Raw genomic sequence first — 15,877 nt, 5'->3', positions numbered from 1 at the left:
CATTCGAAATGCAGGTACCTTCAGAACAAAGTGATTTTCTGTGCTGCGGAATCCTTGGCAATCAAAGAAGACGTCTTACATAATTCTGGGATAAAAAATATAATAATGAGTTAGTACACGCTAGCAAACAAAACAAAAATCCTAAGCCTAAGAGAAGGTTCTTCTTTAGCTTGAGTAAGATGTCTGCGTCCTGCAATGTGCACACAACTGAACTGATTCGCAACTTCATATAATTTTTTTTCTCACACTCTTCCTCCTCACTTAGCACAATAACGAATAAAAGGCAAGAAATTGATGTTAGTATTTATAGTACTGTGTATCCTAGTGAAGACAATATTTGTCACTCCATGAGATTTCTGTTTTGATCTCTAATTGATATGTTTAATTCTGAAACGTGTCTTAACCATGACAGGAATGTAAATGGGCGAGTTTGGTGATCACAATCTTATATCCTGGTGGTACTGAAAGCCACAACTGCTGTAAGATGTATTAGGAGCAGCAATGTCGAATCAACTCCTTTCCCTCCACACCCCCCCCCCCTTTTCACCGCAGAAACATTACAGTCAACAGTCAACGCATAGGACGTTGACGTTCAGAATATTTCGTAGGTGCTCTGCTGTCTTTAAGATTTCTATCTCGACTACATGTGGGCTGCAAGTGGGGAAATCCATTGAGATAAGCAACTTTGACAAAGGGTTCGATTCCCGGCGGGGTCAGGGATTTTCCCTGCCTCGTGATGACTGGGTGTTGCGTGATGTCCTTAGGTTAGTTAAGTTTAAGTAGTTCTAAGTTCTAGGGGACTGATGACCATAGATGTTAAGTCCCATAGTGCTCGGAGCCATTTGAACCATTTTGAGCCTTCTTCCCCGACAGCGATGTCATCTTTCAGCAGTACAACTGTCCGTGCCTCGGAGCCAGGACCGTGCTACATCGGTTTGAGGTGTATTATAGTGAAGTCACGTTGATGTCTCGGTGACCAAATTCGCGTGATGTAAATCCTACGGAACCCATCTAGGTTGCTATTGGAAGCCATCTTCGCATACGCAACACAGCGGCCCGTTACTAAAGCGAATTACATGACCTGTGCGTAGACATCCGATGCCACATAGCTTCGCCAACCCACAAACTGTAGTATCCCTGATACGCAGAACCAGTTACGTATTTCATTCCAAAGACGGACAAACAAGCAGGTGATCGACCTGTTTTTGCTCATCAATGTAGATGCGTTTTATTCGTGTTGGGTAACTTTTACTTTCTGGCATCGTGGTGAGTTCTGCGAGTGCCGAGCTGAGCCCGGTGTGTGCCTGTTGCAGATGCGCTGCTGGGCGCGAAGGCGCGGAAGGGCGGCGGGCTGTCTGCGCCGGCCGTGGCGCCGGCCGGCCCCCTCCACGGCCAGCTGCCGCCGCAGCCGCCGGCCCCGGCGCCGCCCCACCAGCAGCAGCCGGCGCCGCAGCCGCCGCCCCCGCAGCAGGGGCCGCCGCTGCCGCTGCCCGCGCAGGCGCCGCCCGGCCGCGCCGACCTGGCCGACCTCATCCACCTGCCGGGACCGCTCACCGAGGACGCCGTGCTCAAGTGCCTGCACGCGCGCTTCTGCAACGCGCACTACTTCGTGAGTACCACTAAACCCACAATTCTTGTAGCACGTTTGTAAAACCGATTCTCCACGAAGGAGTTACGAATCTATTAAATACAATATCGACAAAATGCAAAACTGTTAACTTCGGCGGCCGATGGATGAACGTGTGACGCTGCAGCGCAATTTCGCTGAGCATCCGGCAAGGGCAGTAAACGAGAGACGTGTCGATACAGGGGCATCAATATTTTGCTAATTTGCGGAGAGCAACTATGCCTCGCAGACTGGCGCGTGGACAACATTTTCAGATGCCCGCATTTGACAAAGGGCATGTTTTTTGGAGCAAAGAAGCTGGTTGGAGTAATTGGCGAATCGCTTGACATTTGTATAGGATCTACGCCACTATTCGACGTTGTTGGTAGGAATGGGTGGATCAGCCACACCGTACCTAACGAGACGACAGAATGTGAAGACCGAGCACTCATCACAGAGGCACTCAGAGCCCCGGATTCGTCATTAACGTCGATCCGACGTGCAACTGGTCCTACAGTAAGCGTAAGGCCATTAACAGGCGGCTCACAGCCTATGGAGCCACCTGTGCCGTCTACCATCGACCTCTGTACACCAACGAGCCAGTCTGGGCACATTCGGCCTGCAGTATCATTGGCTGGAGTAAAACAATCTTCAGTGAGGAGTCGCGTTCCAACTGAGCCCCGATGGCCACGAAGACGCCTCTGGAGACGCCCCAGACAGCAGTGCGATACCGACCCGAACGTCGGCCGCCATACGGCTCAACAATCATTTCGCAGCAAGACCCCTTTCGTCGTCATCTGCCACACTCTTGCAGCACAGCAGTACGTCCACGATATTCTACGTCCCGTTTTGTTACCCTTCATGGCGAACCATCTTGGGCTTACATTTTGGCAAGATATGTAGAGCCCGCCCGCACACAGTGGGAGTTTCTGTTGCTTCTCTTCACGCTTGCTAAACCTTCCTCGCCCAGCAAGGTCGCCGGATCTCTCCCCAACTGAAAACGTTTGGAGCATTGCGGGCAGGGACGTCCAACCAGGTCTCGATTTTGTCTATTAGACGCGCAAATTTAACTGAATTTGCCACGATATCCCTAAGGAGGACATCGAACAACTCTAACAATAGCGAGCCCAGTAACTGCTTGCATAAGGGCCAGAGGTGGACTAACACGTTACCGAGTTTCTCAATTCGTGAAGCTTTTGCTCTTAAATAAATCATCCACTTTTTCTGAAATTGTAATCATGTGTTTGTACACGTTCGTCAGATCGACAGCTTCCCGCCCCATTCGATTAATTCCATCGTGGTGCAACTTTATTTTTGTCTTACAGTGTATTTGACATTAAACATTTAAGCTAGAAAAAGTTTAGTAAATGTTTGAAATTATGTTTAAAGTTTGTCGGAAGCCGTTAGTGTCTAATGATGAAACACTGGATGAATACTGTCTGCGCAATTTACACCCCATTTTAAGAAAAGCTACTTTTTCAAACACCTCAACATTTATGTCGTAGTATCTCCTGAACCGTGTACAAACACGGGCTACTTTGGACCACTTTTGAACAATTTCACGATTTACCCTTCAGACCAATCATTTTTTACTTAAGTTCTGATAAACTTTTTATGCAACTATAACATCTTATATTTTAGATGCTGCACACTTTTTTACCTATGTTTTTCTATTTTTCAATTTTTTTAATTTTGGGCCAATGTTACCCTAAGGGTAGGTTTTTCAGTAGAAAAAGCGTGGTATAAAGACAAGTGACAAAGAAAAACAAAATTTATTTAATGATTATACACTCCTGGAAATTGAAATAAGAACACCGTGAATTCATTGTCCCAGGAAGGGGAAACTTTATTGACACATTCCTGGGGTCAGATACATCACATGATCACACTGACAGAACCACAGGAACATAGACACACGCAACAGAGCATGCACAATGACGGCACTAGTACAGTGTATATCCACCTTTCGCATCAATGCAGGCTGCTATTCTCCCATGGAGACGATCGTAGAGATGCTGGATGTAGTCCTGTGGAACGGCTTGCCATGCCATTCCCACCTGGCTCCTCAGTTGGACCAGCGTTCGTGCTGGGCGTGCAGACCGCGTGAGACGACGCTTCATCCAGTCCCAAACATGCTCAATGGGGGACAGATCCGGAGATCTTGCTGGCCAGGGTAGTTGACTTACACCTTCTAGAGCACGTTGGGTGGCACGGGATACATGCGGACGTGCATTGTCCTGTTGGAACAGCAAGTTCCCTTGCCGGTCTAGGAATGGTAGAACGATGGGTTCGATGACGGTTTGGATGTACCGTGCACTATTCAGTGTCCCCTCGACGATCACCAGAGGTGTACGGCCAATGTAGGAGATCGCTCCCCACACCATGATGCGGGGTGTTGGCCCTGTGTGCCTCGGTCGTATGCAGTCCTGATTGTGGCGCTCACCTGCACGGCGCCAAACACGCATACGACCATCATTGGCACCAAGCCAGAAGCGACTCTCATCGCTGAAGACGACACGTCTCCATTCGTCCCTCCATTCACGCCTGTCGCGACACCACTGGAGGCGGGCTGCACGATGTTGGGGCGTCAGCGGAAGACGGCCTAACGGTGTGCGGGACCGTAGCCCAGCTTCATGGAGACGGTTGCGAATGGTCCTCGCCGATACCCCAGGAGCAACAGTGTCCCTAATTTGCTGGGAAGTGGCGGTGCGGTCCCCTACGGCACTGCGTAGGATCCTACGGTCTTGGCGTGCATTCGTGCGTCGCTGCGGTCCGGTCCCAGGTCGACGGGCACGTGCACCTTTCGCCGACCACTGGCGACAACATCGATGTACTGTGAAGACCTCACGCCCCACGTGTTGAGCAATTCGGCGGTACGTCCACCCGGCCTCCCGCATGCCCACTATACGCCCTCGCTCAAAGTCCGTCAACTGCACATACGGTTCACGTCCACGCTGTCGCGGCATGCTACCAGTGTTAAAGACTGCGATGGAGCTCCGTATGCCACGGCAAACTGGCTGACACTGACGGCGGCGGTGCATAAATGCTGCGCAGCTAGCGCCATTCGACGGCCAACACCGCGGTTCCTGGTGTGTCCGCTGTGCCGTGCGTGTGATCATTGCTTGTACAGCCCTCTCGCAGTGTCCGGAGCAAGTATGGTGGGTCTGACACACCGGTGTCAATGTGTTCTTTTTTCCATTTCCAGGAGTGTAGTAATATTTTACACCAAGTTAAAAATACACAGGTAATTCAAAGTGTAAAAAAAAAGTTATAAAAAAGTTAGCTCTTTCAAAAGAGGAATTTTTATGTTTAAATGAAATCAACCTTAAAAAGGCCTCTTTTTACGAGTTTTGGTGGCTGAATAACTTTTACAATTTCACATCACTGGTAAAATAACGTATCCTTTTCTTGGGGCCACTTCCAAAATTTCCTTAATCGGCGCCATACTGTCCACTGTCGCTCCCTCCTCCGCTACAGAGAGCACCAACCCTGGGAATCAGAGTACGTTCCAATGAACAACAACAAATTTGTCCTTTTCTACAAATTCATTCATGTCTTCATTGCTTCCTTTTGGGTCTTCAACATTTGCAGTTGGGAAGGTTGTACTGGGTCTTGAATCGTTTAAGTTAATTGGTTTATCTGGTTCATTGACACTAAAAGAGTCTTCTTTGCTGTTGCAAAAAACCAGGTCGCTGTGACATGAGGACACTAAGCTGAAATTGTCATCATCGTCATCTGTTGATGAAAGGCTTGCCGCTCTTTTACCCCTTCTTTTCTTTTTGTTTCCATCTAATTTTTTGGTTTGTTTTTCTAGTTTCTTTTCCTTTTCAATTTTTTTCTGGTCTATCAAAGCTTCCTTTCCTTTCATTTTCTCGTCTATTTCATTCTGCTGTTTTTGTTGGTACTGAGGGATTTCAGTTGAAGATATACTTTTTCTTGCAGGGACTTCCAATTTTCAACGTTTTGGTGTTCGCGGCTGAACAACTTCTTGTCTTTTTTTCCTTAAGGTGTTCGGTAAATGTTTGTTCTATTAAATCAAAGTTAGCAGAAGCATTGTATGATGGAAATCACTTGACAATATCTTCTTTTCTGATCGGGTGGATTCTAGCCTTTTAAATTCAGCCAAAAGATTATCCCGTACATTCGACTCTATGGTGTCTAAGGCCTTTTTTAACAACCTTGGGAACTTTGACAGTGTGGATGCAGCTTTGCCACTGTCTGACTGCTTCCACTCTGTAAGAACTTGTCTCCATTTCATTCTGAGATGCCTAAAGTAAGCTAAATCAAGTGGTTGTGTTAAATGCGAAGAGTTCGGAGGCGTCAAATTGGATGTTGTTCTCTTCACAGAGTTGAAGAACATTCACACTTATATGTGAACTGAGATTGTCACTGAGGATTACTTTTCTGCCTTATCGTTGGTTTTTTTTTTAATTTTTTTTTTTTACACGAAGTAGATGAGCCGAAAATCAATCCTCAAAAGTTGCACCATTAATCCATCCTTGTTTTGTCCTGTTATATCGTGCCCCTTCAGGGCCGTTTTCAGTCCACGTACTCCATAAATGCTCTCCTTTATATACAGGGTGTTACAAAAAGGTACGGCCAAACTTTCAGGAAACATTCCTAATACACAAACAAAGAAAATATGTTATGTGGACATGTGTCCGGAAACGCTTACTATCCGTGTTAGAACTCATTTTATTACTTCTCTTCAAATCACATTAATCATGGAATGGAAACACACAGCAACCAGCGTGACTTCAAACACTTTGTTACAGGAAATGTTCAAAATGTCCTCCGGTAGCGAGGATACATGCATCGACCCTCCGTCGCACGGAATCCCTGATGCGCTGATGCAGCCCTGGAGAATGGCGTATTATATCACAGCAGTCCACAATACGAGCACGAAGAGTCTCTACATTTGGTACTGGGGTTGTGTAGACAAGAGCTCTCAAATGCCCCCATAAATGAAAGTCAAGAGGGTTGAGGTGGAGGCCATGGAATTGGTCCGTCTCTACCAATCCATCGGTCACCGAATCTGTTGTTGAGAGGCGTACGAACACTTCGACTGAAATGTGCAGAAGCTCCATCGTGCATGAACCACATGTTGTGTCGTACTTGTAAAGGCACATGTTCTAGCAGCACAGGTAGAGTATCCCGTATGAAGTCATGGCGGTGAATCGAGGAAGTACAGTAAATACTGACGAAACTAAAATGAGCTCTAACATAGAAATTAAGCGTTTCCGGACACATGTCCACATAACATATTTTCTTTATTTGTGTGTGAGGAATGTTAGCTGAAAGTTTGGCCGTACCTTTTTGTAACACCCTGTATAACATAAGGAGGCAACGAATTACCATCGGCGTTACCACAGAACATGACACTTATGTTACATTTGCTAGAATTCATTATCCGTTCTGGGTACTGACAGCCTCTCCTACAAATCAAATTTTTCTTTCCAGGGTCATCTGATATACACTTTTCGTAGTAGTTATAAATTTTATCTGGCGGTAAATCATTGACCGCCTCTTTCAGATTCTCAATGTACTCTATTATTATTTTTTCATCGGTCTGACCTCGATTTCGTTTGATGTTAGACGAAAACTTAACTGTCAACTGAGGGTGTCTCTTTAAGAATGACTTAACCCAGTCACGGCCCAGAACATTATTAAAAAAGCATTGAACAGTCTTTCCTTGTCTAGTTAGGTAGGATTTCACGACATATCTCAAATCAAGTTCAGCTAGGGGGAAACCATATTCACACATTTTGTCTATATGACTAGCAAAAGCTAATTCTTCTTCTCGCGAAAATACTTTAGCGTGGCTGGGGAATGTGAAAATAATTCTTCAACTTGTTTTAGTAGTGCTTCAAGGTATTCGGAAATGCTCAGCAGCTTGCCTTTCTGTCATTTCACCAGAACTGATGGTTTCTAAACAAGTTTGAAGACGTTCGTTGCTGTAGTCAACATATTTTCGGCTCCCAGGAAGACGTGTGTAGTTGTAACGCATCTTGAACAAGCTGTACCCAAGCTGTTAGGTTTAAGTAGTTCTAAGTCTAGGGGACTGATGACCTCAGAAGTTAAGTCCCATAGTGCTCAGAGCCATTTGAACCATTTTTAAATATTAGTAAAGAAGTAATAAATTAAAACGTCACACCTAATGCAATCGTGTAAGGATGTAGAGGCTTATCTCACTAGGGGTAAGATAGATACAGCCTACAGGAAAATTAAAGAGACCTTTGGAGAAAAGAGAACCACTTGTATGAATATCAAGAGTTCAGATGGAAACCCAGTTCTAAGCAAAGAAGGGAAAGCAGAAAGGTGGAAGGAGTATATAGAGGGTCTATATAAGGGTGACGTACTTCTAGACAATATTATGGAAATGGAAGAGGATGTAGATGAAGATGAAATGGGAGATACGATACTGCGTGAAGAGTTTGACAGATCACTGAAAGACCTGAGTCGAAACAAGGCCCCCGGAGTAGGCAACATTCCATTGGAACTACTGACTGCCTTGGAAGAGCCAGTCCTGACAAAACTCTACCATCTGGTGAGCAAGATGTATGAAACAGGCGAAATACCCTCAGACTTCTTTGAATATAATAATTCCAATCCCAAAGAAAGCAGGGGTTGACAGATGTGAAAATTACCGAACAATCAGTTTAATAAGCCACAGCTGCAAAATACTAACTCGAATTCTTTACAGACGAATGGAAAAACTAGTGGAAGCCGACCTTGGGGAAGATCAGTTTGGATTCGGTAGAAACACTGGAACACGTGAGGCAATACTGACCGTACGACTTATATTAGAAGAAAGATTAAGGAAAGGCAAACCTACGTTTCTAGTATTTGTAGACTTAGAGAAAGCTTTTGACAATGTTGACTGGAATACCCTCTTTCAAATTCTAAAGGTGGCAGGGGTAAAATACAGGGAGCGAAAGGCTATTTACAATTTGTACATAAACCAGATGGCAGTTATAAGAATCTAGGGACACGAAAGGGAAGCAGTGGTTGGGAAGGGAGTAAGACAAGGTTGCAGCCTCTCCCCGATGTTATTCAATCTGTATATTGAGCAAGCAGTACAGGAAACAAAAGAAAAATTCGGAGTACGTATTAAAAGCCACGGAGAAGAAATAAAAACTCTGAGGTTCGCCGATGACATTGTAATTCTGTCAGAGACAGCAAAGGACTTGGAAGAGCAGTTGAATGGAATGGACAGTGTCTTGAAAGGAGGATATAAGATGAAGATCAACAAAAGAAAAAAGAAAATAATGGAATGTAGTCGAATTAAGTCGGGTAATGCTGAGGGAATTAGATTAGGAAATGAGACTCTTATAGTAGTAAAGGAGTTTTTCTATTTGGGGAGCAAAATAACTGATGATGGTCGAAGTAGAGAGGATATAAAATGTAGACTGGCAATGGCAAGGAAAGCGTTTCTGAAGAAGAGAATTTTGTTAACATCGGGTATAGATTTAAGTGTCAGGAAGTCGTTTCTGAAAGTATTTGTATGGAGTGTAGCGATGTATAGAAGTGAAACATGGACGATAAATACTTTGGACAAGAAGAGAATAGAAGCTTTCGAACTGTGGTGCTACAGAAGAATGCTGAAGATTAGATGGGTAGATCACATAACTAATGAGGAAGTATTGAATAGGATTGGGGAGAAGAGAAGTTTGTGGCACAACTTGACCAGAAGAAGAGATCGGTTGGTAGGACATGTTCTGAGGCATCAAGGGATCACCAATTTAGTATTGGAGGGCAGCGCGGAGAGTAAAAATCGTAGAGGGAGACCAAGAGATGGATACAATAAGCAGATTCAGAAGGATGTAGGTTGCAGTAGGTACTGGGAGATGAAGAAGCTTGCACAGGATAGAGTAGCATGGAGAGCTGCATCAAACCAGTCTCAGGACTGAAGACAACAACAACAACCATATATTAGCAAGATCGGTACATAGGCGGCCCATGGTGACAACTCGCAATGTCAGTATTGCCTCTTGAGCAAAATAGTTTGACGACCACTGCTGTAGACCCAGTGTATCAAGTATACCAACAGTTCCACGGCCATAAGGCACAGACAGCTCGTGACTGAACGTAATTGGTGAAGAGTAGTAGTTTACGAAAATCAGTCCTTAGTATTAGTATCGGAGAAAACCACACGAGATCATAACAAGAGTCGCAGAGCTAGTGCGATATAACACATCAGAACTGTGGTGTCCCTCGCCAGTACCACTGCTGGGTAGTACACCTTCCATTACGGTGGCGTGTCATCGTAGTCTACATCTACGCGAGGCCATGAGCGGCAGGCACTTAGGCGGTTGTCCACAGACGTTGCTAGTGACGGCTGCACTATTTCGCCACGCCTCGTCACCTGAATTAATCGAGCAAGACGATGACATCACCCCGCTTGGGTAACCCTCTAGCGGGACGCACATTATCGCCGCAGCGTCACCCAATCACGCAAATTCGGAGTACAGCTCGCGATCCAGTGAATCAGCAGCAGAGTTCATTACTAAGTGGGGCCAACAGTTCGTCTAGTATACGTCTCAGCAGGAGCCAGAGTTGTTTATCGGCAGCAGCAGAGTTAATCGGGAGTGCATTAGCTCTGCAGTCCGGAGTTCGCACTTAGCAGCAGTCAGTAAAGAAAGCAGCTGCAAGGTTCTGCTCTTTCAATTGCAATCATGACTTTAATAAAAATGACAAAGGTAATGTTAATCAGAACACTGGGAAGAGTTGTGGTCAAATAATTCATTCTTAACATCATAAGACAAAAAATGGCTAATGAAATGGCACACTAACTTTTCTTTTTTGGTTGAACAAACGCTTTCAATGATATGCGGTCTATGGTGAACAAAAGTGATCAGATGTGGACCAACACACTACACTAACCAGACTAATCGCTTTACCTGACTTCATACATGTGAATCCGTGGTATGGCCCAAAAACTACTCCACTATCAAGAATCTATACAACATTAAGCGTTATTACACTGTATCAGAAGTGAGAGTGCCCTGTAATCTCTTACAGCCACTAGTCTGGACTCAATCGCCTATTGTAAACAGCCCACGAGGTTAGGAAACGCCGCAGCCCTTTGTGCAGCTGCGCTGGTAACGTACGGGTGTTTACTTTTGGAAATAACTGTTTCGTTTGGGACTTAGTTGTCAGCCTCGTCAAATTCATATTTCTGTCTAACCTAAACTGCACTGAATGTTACGGTTTACAAGTGTGTTGCAATAGTGTCCAGTTACATTGTACATTTAATTAATTTGTGTAGCAGCGTTCCAGAACTCGATCACGACAGACTTGTTCGCCCACATTCAGTAGCGAAATAGATTAGATATCAAACTGTGATACATCAAGAACTCTGACCTCATCTCGCACAACTGCTTTCCCGTAGCATAGTACAGTCTAAGTTCCAGCAGAATTGAGCTACAGAACTCTGCTAACACAGCAATGCCGTCTGTTGTGGCCGAGCGGTTCTAGGCGCTTCAGTCTGGAACCGCGCGACCGCTGCGGTCGCAGGTTCGAATCCTGCCTCGGGCATGGATGTGTGTGATGTCCTTAGGTTAGTTAGGTTTAAGTAGTTCTAAGTTCTACGGGACTGATGACCTCAGATGTTGTTAAGTCTCATAGTGCTCAGAGCCATTTGAACCATTTTCAACACAGCAATACGATGGAACAAATGGCGCAGAAGCTATTCAGCATAGACCACGGATGACTTGAAGAGGGTGATATGACAATCCTTCACTTTTGTTTCCAACGACAAGGAAATATATAATTGTGATTGAATATTGTCTACCGCTGCGCTAGGAGTGATGGTCTTCATGGTCCGTTCGTTCTATTGTTAAGTACTGACAGAGAATTCCTTGCAAGTGCTATTTGGCCATAGCATCACAGAGTACATTTGTCCTTGCGTAACAACGAAGCCTTTTCTCCAAAAATCAATGGTCCAATTAAAGCGTCTCACTTTCTTTGAGCATGATGACAATTAGCACGTGGCTGACGTAATATGACGGCGCTTGCGAGACATGAGAATGTGCGGCTGATTTCGTCACCTCAGTTACGATAATTTTCTGCGGTTTCGAACGTACTTTTATGGCTCTCAGGATCATCTGTGAGGTCTGCATGTCTGTAGCGGTATCACTTGAACAATTCATCGTTTTGGAAACCCTTGTTATTGTCCCTCGCTTCGTAGGAATTAGGTGTCCTTCTACTTGTCTCTGTTTCGTGCTTTTGTGTTGATTTTGTGTTCAAAATGTGCACTGATGGGAAACGTTTGGAGCAAATGATTTGCAAAGCTGTTGGCCAAGTCTACAGACAATGAAGGCGAAGTATTTGATGACATTTCAGATTACACGTCCTCTGAAAATTGTACCAATTCTATATTTTCCTAAGATAAGTTGCTGCGTACTTTATCGTTGTATTTTCACAGTTAGTGCTGTTATGAAGGGTTCTGCTCCAGGTCCATCGGAAATGAATGTGAGCGTAAGAGTGCTGTGAATGTAATGTTGGACTGCTTATCTTTCCATGTTTCAATTTGCATCACACTACACTACGCAAAATTTTGTTTTAATCTTGTTTTGTGTGTATGTGTGTGTTCTTTTTAGATGTAAATACGCTGTAAAAGAAACATAAACAGAAAGAACACGCGTCTGCTTACATATTTGAATACTAGAATTCCTTTTCAATTTTTTTTTCTGTGATGATTACTGTTAAATTGAAGTTTCATCTGCGGTATTCATGATTTAACATTATCAATACCAAAATATGCGTATTTAAGATCGAAAGTCAGATAAACCTAAAAAGTTTTTAAATTCCAACTACATATATGTGTACTCGAAATACAACTTTAAAAAAATGTTTTAGTCAGTCCACAAGCAGTGGCACCGACCTACGAGACCAGCACATCACGTGGTAACGAAAATTTTGATGACGTTTATCTGAAGTGGCACAAGTTTCCTATGTACAGTTCACAAGCTGTGGTCGTTCTTCGTTATTCAACTGAGCAACGTGGATCAGTCGCTAAATGGTTGGACTTGCATATGGGAGGACTTGACTTCAAATACGCATCTGACCTTACTGATTGTACATTTTCACCATGTTCCCTCAGATGGTTCAAGGCGAATGCTGAGATGTTTACTTCGAAAGGGAACGTCCAGTTTCCTTTTCCATCCTGGTCCTACCCGAACTTGTGCTCTCTCTTTCTTCTTTGACGAATCGCAGCTGAACACGCCGAAGACGATCGAACACCGTATTAATCAAGTTCGCCCACCTGCTGCATTATTTTGATAAGCAGCTGGCGAACTGTTGATTGCTACGTGAAATCTAAACTGAGCCGAAGCGCTTTCCTCAAACATTCTACAAGTAAGACTTAGACCATATGCCCTATCCAGCAAACGTACAAAGATTCTCGCATACGAAACGATTTTAACAGATAAAAGGATAACATCCTCGTAGCCTCGCGGTTCACTATATTGTGACATACCAAGAGAATTGTTAGCTGCTGGCTGTTAGTGACAAATAGTATCATGACGCTTTATGTGTAAGCGAGGGATCCCAGCTCGTTAACACCTCCTTGTTTTGTGGTATGTTTTCCGAGCGCTCGCTACCGACAAAGACTAACGAATACCAGGCGAGGTGCGACGGCCGGCGAGCTACGAGCCACAGAACGGGTTTCTCCACAATAAGAGCTGTGGAAGAATCCTCCGCTGCCAGGCAGCCAGGGTGGAGGGAAGGCAAGGGGCGGGAGGGAAACGACCACATACCTACGAGTCGGACTGAGCGAAACAAAATTTAAAAAAAGGACCGTTCCGAATTCCGAGAATAATAATGAAGAAATGGACGCTGGCTGTTAGGACCCGGTAAGTTTTTTTCTTTTCTTTTTCCGTTTTCTGTTTTTGCTTCTTTCTTGCCGCGTCCGCTCAGTGGGACCAGCAATCAGCACACCCCAAACCGCTGCCGTTCATACGGCGAGAGCCATTTAGGCTAGCTGTTCTCTCGCAAGCTCATTTACGATGCCACAATCTCCACAGACTCGAACATCACTTTTATCTGTTTACAGCTCAGTGTAAATACTTTTCTTTTAGTAAGCTCTGTTCGATATTAATTTTCATTATCACTCAGAAAACTCGAGTACCATTGCCAACTGCGTGGGATGAAATTGTGCGATTCGTCGCGTCCCTGGATTTTGTTTGTAGGCGCCTGACATCAGCTACGGCTAGTGCCGTGCAACGACATTTCTCGCTTCCTGTCAGCTACTGTCCATTTGCTAGTTTGTTAGGCCCATTGAAGACGTGTAACATTACGTGCCGCTCAAGCAACGGCCTTTTGCGACATACCTGACTCCAGACGTCCTTTTCATGCTGTTCCCTTCGCAACAATCTCGGAAACTGTCGAGACAGACCTGCATTCATAGATTCATTGCCAGTAACGATACTGTCGAGTTAAAAATAGGCGTGAAAATGGTATCTCAGTCCTGTTGGTTAGGATCTTTTTACGACCACTGTTCATACGCCGAGTTACATGGTCGCCAGTTGTACACCATTCCTCGCGTACACACTGAACAGTACGAGTTGGAGCACCAGCAAATCGGGCAGCTTGTGACCGTTGTCCGCCTCGAAAGCTGAATGGTCATGGTAGCTCTGTGTGTTCGGTCAGAAAGCTGGCTTCTCTCTGTAGTAAAAAAAAACCTCAGTTGAAGAGATCAGCAACAAACTTCAGATGTCACATGACGTCCGCTATCACGAAATACTACGAACAATCACAAAAAAAAGTGGCCAGCGCAGTCGAATGCTGTGCAAAGAGGCCCGGGTTCGATTCTCGGCTGGGTCGGAGATTGTCTCCGCTCAGGGATTGGGTTTTGTGTTGTCTTCATCATCATTTCATCCTCATCGACACGCAGGTTGCCGAAGTGGCGCCAACTAGAAACACTTGAAATAGGCGACCAGTCTACCCGACCGGACGTCCTAGCCACCCGACATTTCATTTTCACTGTGACCATTGTCACATTATACAAAAACACGATAGTGTCTTTCTGCCATACCGGGTCACGTCTCTCTGTTGACTTATCTTACTCTACTGATTTCATACAAGAAAAGACACGTAAAACACCACTTCACCGTCGAAACTTACCAGTTACACCACCTACCGTCCTCCAGAGTGACAAGTGTGTTCTTTTAAGAGGGTGACTAAATTTCAAATTTGAACTGTGACAAGAATAACAAAACATTTGCTTCATTTTTATTAATTCTTAGCTCGTAAATGAGTGTTTTTCGAGAGCTGAGACTAATTAGATAATGTATAAATAACAAAGAGTTTCTGCTCTAATCATTCCATATTAATGATCATTTAATGTCTTAGTACCACTCCTTATCTTCATAAGAAGGTAATTAACTCAAAGTTTCACCATTTTCACTAGAGGACACGTAATCTTGTTCTCCTGTCGTTGCCTAGCAAAATTACAACACATATACATGTAATAAATGCAATGCTCGCATAAACAGAAAGATATCCACCTGATGATGATAGCATGACCATGTAAACGCTTAGTCCATTTGAGTGTTTTCGAAGAAGAAAATTTATGTATACTAAAATTATTTTTTGATGCTGTTCCGATATTTTTTACTATAATTATTATGTTGTTTTGTTGTAGAACGTTGATTCATTTTGCTAGGTACGCTTCCATCTGCATCAAATGATTGTAAATGAATTAAAAACGATTTCAAACTCGTGCGCTTTACGTTTTTTTAAATACTTACTATTTTTGCCAATTTGTCGAACATGAAGAGCATAACATCGGCAAAAATCGTAAGTACTTAAGAGAACAATTGTCAAAATACACATAGTCAAATGCATTTTTTAATTAGTTTCGTACCCCTCTCCAGAAAATCATTATGTTGTAGATGACATGTTACCCAGCTGGAACGAATGAATGTCCTGCAGCAAGGCGAAATGGTAATTAAAATCGGAAACAAAACTTTTAAAAAAGACAGCTTTTAGCCTAATGTATCTCCATTATGTTATGGTTCAAATGTATTTGAAACTTCAGTTGCACAATAAAAATTCGGATTTTTAGGAGGCTAACACGAAAATAATCACTGCTATGCAGAAAACTGTCTTATATTTTTGCATACACGGCTACTCTAGAGCATCGGAAACCAAAGATGTGCACAAATGTATAAATACATAATCGTAAACCTAACGCTGTTTTAAGCAGATGCTCATGGGTAACACTGAATCATAACTTCAATTAACAAATAAAACTCACGATGTGCATCC

The 15,877-nt window shown here is 44.0% G+C and overlaps 1 protein-coding gene across 1 annotated transcript in view; it reads left to right on the top strand.

Moving 5' to 3' along the window:
• The window catches only part of LOC126355174 (myosin-I heavy chain), a 427,094-nt gene that overhangs the window by 269,545 nt on the left and 141,672 nt on the right, over positions 1 to 15,877 (top strand). Inside the window, exon 3 of the mRNA XM_050005385.1 lies at positions 1,314 to 1,609. Coding sequence (XP_049861342.1) covers positions 1,314 to 1,609 — 296 coding nt within the window. The remainder of the gene's footprint in view (positions 1 to 1,313; positions 1,610 to 15,877) is intronic.

This window comes from Schistocerca gregaria, chromosome 3, assembly GCF_023897955.1.
Source record: "Schistocerca gregaria isolate iqSchGreg1 chromosome 3, iqSchGreg1.2, whole genome shotgun sequence".
NCBI classification, from domain to species: Eukaryota; Metazoa; Arthropoda; class Insecta; order Orthoptera; family Acrididae; genus Schistocerca; species Schistocerca gregaria.
This window is presented reverse-complemented; position numbering and strand designations above follow the sequence as displayed.